This window comes from Hibiscus syriacus, unplaced genomic scaffold (assembly GCF_006381635.1).
Source record: "Hibiscus syriacus cultivar Baekdansim isolate YM2019G1 unplaced genomic scaffold, ASM638163v2 tig00110576_pilon, whole genome shotgun sequence".
In the NCBI taxonomy this organism is placed as follows: domain Eukaryota; kingdom Viridiplantae; phylum Streptophyta; class Magnoliopsida; order Malvales; family Malvaceae; genus Hibiscus; species Hibiscus syriacus.
Window position 1 is genome coordinate 225,904 of NW_024062787.1, and position 5,747 is coordinate 231,650.

The window sequence follows — 5,747 nt, forward strand, 5'->3', positions numbered from 1 at the left end:
CATAATTTTTATAGAAGATGGGGGAGAAGAAGGTATGAGAACTGTGGAGTGCTAAAGAAGAAGACTTCTTGTTCTTTCCTTATTTTGGAGTTAGGGATGAGTTTATTAGCAGCAAGAATCTTTTCACTAAATCCTTTTAATTGATGTTTAACGTGAGTGAGTGAATTATAAGTAAAAATATATCAAGGGAATAAATAGACTAATACATGTGTCAATAAATTATTTGTGGGACACCAAAAGGTGCACCAAGGAGGGATAGAAAATTTTTATTCAAATCCTTACACCCTCTTAATTGATTCCTAGACACTACCATTAATGGATTAGGGTCCGGGGCCAATTCCCCGAGGAACAAGCAAATTTCAAGTTCTTCAACTAGCCCCAACTTGCCTTTCTAGCAACTATCTACAATCAATATTACATGGTTTATGTACTCTGGAAGAAGTTTGGGAGTGGTCAAAAGAACGACAAAATAATGATTCAAGATACAAACAGAAATGCAATAACTTTGTTAGGGGGGAAAAAGCATAATATAATCATCTACCAACCCTTTACGAATGCATTTAATTAACTCTCCATGTATCAATTTCGTCATTATCGTAGTCAGTAAACCACACCTTACCTTCCTCAGGAAGCTTTGATCTTGCAGTAGTTGGACGAGGAGATGATGTTTGAATGAATATTGGTAAAAATGTTTCCACAAGAATACAACCAGTGAAAATGTATTCACTCTGCCCGGTTAAATGCCAAGAGAGATGGTGGGTATATCCTAGTTTGAGAACAATGCACCCTCACAATGCATGAGGCTGTGGATCATGGGGGAAAAGATCGACAAGAAATCGATGAATCATCTCGAAACTGGTGAATGTGATAACAGCTGCAGGTGTGGTCCGGATAAGATTTATCGCGCACCCGCGGTAGAATCCGGGAACACCTTCTTGCTGAAATATTTTCTTAATGCAATCAACGACACCGGAATAACGTTTCACGGAGTGATTTCCCTCTTCCTGAAGCCTTGAGCGTACCACCTGTATTGTAAGAGAATAAATGCAAGCGTGCTAGACTAATCAGCTTACAATGTTAAACTGCCGCTATGTATAAAGAAACGTGTATAAATGCATCTCTTAGAGACATAGGCTATGGCAAATTAAAGAATGAACACATACATCATACCTCATGTGGGTAAGTCAATGTGGATGCAAATATTTTGGAAACTGACGTTGCAACAGCAACATCGCGTGCACTGAGTTTATCCGTTGTGGTTTTCTCTGCTAAGGCCTCATAAAGTTAAAAACTTTTCACCGAGTATAAGCAACTTAAATTGTGTAGATAGATTATTAACCTTGATCAGCCAAATAGAATTTTATTTTCTCAAATAACGGGAAAAAAATGGCAACGTTACTGATACCAGCTAATGCAGGGATAAGACCACTGTTCATCATGCAAAAATTAGACACCGATGGATCATTTCTCAAATCAAAACATGCAAAAAAACAACTTAAGAGCACAGAAAACAGAAAAATTTATCAATTCCTTATGAATGGTGACACAAGACCTGTATAGACCCCGAACACCCTCTTCATGAGCTATTCTTCTCAAAGCAGAAAGCGTACTCTTATATGGAACCACTTCCGTTCTCATTCCTTGAGTCTATTGGGGAAAAAAGGAACATCAATGCACAAAATGAAATAGTTCAAAGCTATTATCTATAATAGCAACATAATACAGTTGAAATAATAATAATAATAATAGTAGTAGTAGTACAAAGAACCAAGCATACTTGATTTTTTATGTATAGATAGATATAGATAATAAAAAGGAATTACTCCGAAATAACATGCAACCTATAAAGCCAAGTCAAGTAGCCTAAATAACACAAACCGGTCATTGAGCCCTCGATGAAGGCAGTCACTTTCTTTAGTGTGCTTAAACCATATATGGTCTCTCTTCTATTATTATTTTTATTCAAAGATTCTTGTGTTCATCCTAAAGGATCATTATTTCACTTTGGAACGGGCCTCCTGATTCCTCCACACTTTCAGGGTTTTTACTTTGTAGGCAGTGGGGAGACATACTTATAAAGAGCAACAAAAGGATTAGAGGTTAAAGTTTCCATATCCTATAGCAAACAATAGTTGGAAACTTGGAATGAAATAAAAGGCAAGATAACTTAGAAATCCAATATAAGTGAAGATTGCTGCATAGAGCATGGCACGAGTTAGTATTTTCATTTCATCATATGCCATTACATAGTGTGTGTATAACTTCATCATAAGCCATTATGTAATGCGTGTGTGTGTGTGCATAAAGTTGAGACACGCACTTGAAGTCTTATCTTCACTACCCAAAGTGGATTTGTGGAAATGGTTGTAGCAGCTCCAGCACCAGCTGCAGCTAGCATGTTAGCACCTACTGTAAGATGGTGATTCTCATCTAAACATGCACACAGAAGAAGTCGATCAGAAATTGATAAGAAAAATTGCAAGATAAGCATAGAGAAAAATAAGGTAAAAAGGAAGAAATAAATGGTCTATGATAAGACTGAATTGTGAATCCATAGGCTAGCGACTAACCATCAGAACAAAGAAAGTATTTGAGTTGCTCATACATTGGAAAATATACCTGCAAAAAGAACGGAATCCCTCAATTCAAGCAAGCAGTGCAGAAATAGATAGAAGATGTGAATCCCAATAACTGAGGCATGTTAAACACTTCTGCATCTAGGCTAATAATTTGATCTGGAATAAAGAAAAGAACCACAGAAATCTAAAGAAATAGGTGGTTTTCATATTTGAATTACTTCAACAATAAAATCCTCAAAAAGTAAACCTAAACTTCTCCAGAATAGTGTTATGCATGATTGGGACAGGAAACAGCAAGTATAATTACTATCATGTTGCATGATCAAAATAACATATTTAGAAGGCATAATTTTATCATTTCAATACTTAACAGATTTACATCTACGATGGATATTTCAATCTCAAAACTCTTTCTCTATTAGGCTATCTTTGTGTATTTTGTGAAATTAAGCAATGCTTTGCTAAAAAGCATTGGAACGGATAAAAAAATAGAAACAGAGAATAAAAAGCTTACTGCCCAATTAGGAATTAAAGCGAGTACAGTAGGAGCAAGCCCACGGTACATACCACGAAGACCTTCCTTCTGAACTATTTGTTCCAAGCTATCAACTATAAGACTACCTGATTAAATAATTAAAAAAACACACAAAAAGAAGTCAGACATCAGAAGCCTTAAACATTATTGTATTCTTTTCTCTGTTTCTCCCACTCTCTGAAACTGAATGAAAGCAATTCAGTATTACATACGTTTAACGGTTGAGTTGCCGAGATTTGGAAGCCCATGAACCTGGAATCTAGTCTTTATAATATCTAAAGGACACACGAATGTCGCAGCAATAGCACCTACACGTGAGCAAAAGAAAACTCCAAAACTCAGATACAGAGTATCGTCTTGGAGGAAAATATATAGAAGTATTTTACATACCGGCGGCGGCACCAGCGGCGGCATTGCAAAGGAGATCCCTACGATTCGGGGCATGTGAATCATTGGTCATTTGTAGAACTTTTTATATGAATCTGTAAACAAGCGAAGGTTTTAGCCAAAAAAGAAAAGGAGTCCTCTCTCGGGAGGGATATCGCCGAGAACCAGAGTCGCATTGCCAGAGGATATAGATCTTTTGGAAACGAGTCGGCGTCGGCTTGCGAATGACCGAGTCAAATCGTCAAAGTTATGTTAAGTCGTTCAAAAATTCGTTAGGTTTTTGTTTGGCTATTATCGTCCTCTCGTCTCTCACCCAGAGATCAGCCATACATGGGTCCCCACTCCCAAGTGAAGTAGAAAGTCCAATCCAGAGAAAATTAATAATCTTTACTGCAAAGCAAAGTTTGCACGAAGCCGCCTGCGTGGTTGTTGCGATTTGACAATAATTTTGACCGTGTAAATTGCTTTAATTTGCCAAATAATTGTTGCATTTTGGAAAACTATCAATATTCTTGTTATGTGTTTTCTCTTCATTTTCCTACCTGGAAGACTGCTTTGGAAGAAAAATGTTTAAGGATCAATATTGAAAAGACAGAATATTTATGTTCAAACTTCAATGGGAACCAAAACGATGAAGATGTAGAAGTATGCATAGAAGGACACGTTCTTCCCTCAAAGGATTGTTTCAAGTACTTAGGGTCTATGATACATAAAGTTGGGGTGTAGATGATGACGTTACACACCGTATAAAGGCGGGATGGCTAAAGTGGAGAGCCGCTACTGGAGTTTTGTGTGACAAGAAGGTGCCTCTAAAACTTAAGGGAAAATTTTATAGAATGACAATAAGACCAGCGCTGTTGTATGGATCAGAATGTTGGGCAACCAAGAAGGATCACGTAAGGAGGATAGAGGCCGCAGAAATGAGAATGCTTCGATGGACATGTGGTAGGACTCTGTGGGATATGACGAGAAACTCTGCTATTAGGATGTCCTTAGGGGTGGTGTCTGTTTCCGAAAATTGAGGGAGGGAAGACTACGGTGGTTTGGGCATGTCCTTAGGCGACTACCGTCGGATGCGGTCAGGAGGGTAGAGTCGATTACAGTCGACGGTGCCAGAAGGAAAGGACGACCAAGGCGGAAGTGGGAAGACTGCTTGAGATCTGATTTGATGGATTTAGGCCTTACCGAAGACATGACCTATGATAGGAAATTATGGAGGCTTAAGACTAGGGTAGTCGAGTAGTGTGGGTCACATCTATAGGGTGTATCATCTTTGTCTTCTTTTAAATGCATTTGTAGTAATTTCCATGACTTTTACTTTTTATACTTTTCTGTTATTGGTATTTATGAAAGATTAGAACTGGGCTTGCTATAATTGTATTCTGTGTATCATTCTCGTCATGTTTCCTCTGTTAAATTTAGCCGGTCTTATGTTTCTGTCTATATGCAGAGATTCTTTCGCAGGGATTATTTTGCAGGGATTACTCCCCATTACAGAAGCACATATGATATTAATGACTGCATATGAATACTGTTTAGCTATGTATTTATGTAATTATTTATACATGCATTGCATTTTATCTATATTTTTAATTTTCTGACTGCCGGAGGTCTTTCACGGAAGCTATTCTCAACCTGGCGTTGGGGGCAGCCTACTACCCTACCTCCCCCTTACCCCATACATATGGGAATTGGGTTTTGTTGTTGTTGTTGTTGTCTTCATTTTCCTACCATCCTTTGCGTATTCTAAATTGAATGTTTTTGACGCAAAAGCATTTTTATAAGCAGTCCTAACGAGACCGAAACATGACTCGTTCCACGAATAAATAAAATTCGTGATGAATGTAGGACTTCTTGAACTAAAGCTTTTGTAATACAAATTTGAGTCTGTTTGTTTTTTGTAATTGGTTTTCTGAAAATTGAAATATGAAAAATGAATTACATTTTTTAAAACGTTTTTTGAAAAATATTTTTCATAAAATAAATTACATTTTTCTGAAAAACATTTTCTAGAAATTATTTTACGATTGAAGACACTGAATTTCAACCGATTGTTATTATATAATAAATATATTTGTTTATTAATTTGGGGTTATATTTGTTACATTTACAGCCCAACAAATATTCACAAACCCTATTGGTCCACTTGTGTCTGACCTAATAAGAAGGCAAATTAGGGTTTTGGGTGTTCCAGTACCGTTTTTGTGGTCAACCGAACATCTCCATCAGCGCAACAAGTTGACCGA

The 5,747-nt window shown here is 37.1% G+C and overlaps 1 protein-coding gene across 1 annotated transcript; it reads right to left on the bottom strand.

Annotated features, from left to right (window-relative positions):
• Positions 1-291: 291 nt before the first annotated feature.
• On the bottom strand, positions 292-3,740 carry LOC120133061 (nicotinamide adenine dinucleotide transporter 1, chloroplastic-like). The gene is made up of 9 exons (XM_039149719.1): positions 3,505-3,740; positions 3,327-3,422; positions 3,094-3,200; positions 2,571-2,619; positions 2,321-2,430; positions 1,553-1,647; positions 1,340-1,428; positions 1,171-1,265; positions 292-1,025 (listed from the first exon to the last, which is right to left on the bottom strand). The coding sequence occupies exons 1-9, from the start codon at positions 3,572-3,574 to the stop codon at positions 789-791; spliced, it is 948 nt and encodes a 315-aa protein (XP_039005650.1). The 5' UTR covers positions 3,575-3,740; the 3' UTR covers positions 292-788.
• Between the last annotated feature and the right edge of the window lie 2,007 nt (positions 3,741-5,747).

What these genes read in the sequence shown, in the direction of transcription:
- LOC120133061 (XM_039149719.1), bottom strand. Translation starts at nt 3,574, where the DNA reads ATGACCAATGATTCACATGCCCCGAATCGTAGGGATCTCCTTTGCAAT. An exon ending in ATACTTTCTTTGTTCTGATG is followed by an intron (nt 2,431 to 2,570) that starts GTTAGTCGCTAG and finishes GTGCATGTTTAG; the next exon opens with ATGAGAATCACCATCTTACA. An exon ending in GGTGTTCGGGGTCTATACAG is followed by an intron (nt 1,429 to 1,552) that starts GTCTTGTGTCAC and finishes CATGATGAACAG; the next exon opens with TGGTCTTATCCCTGCATTAG.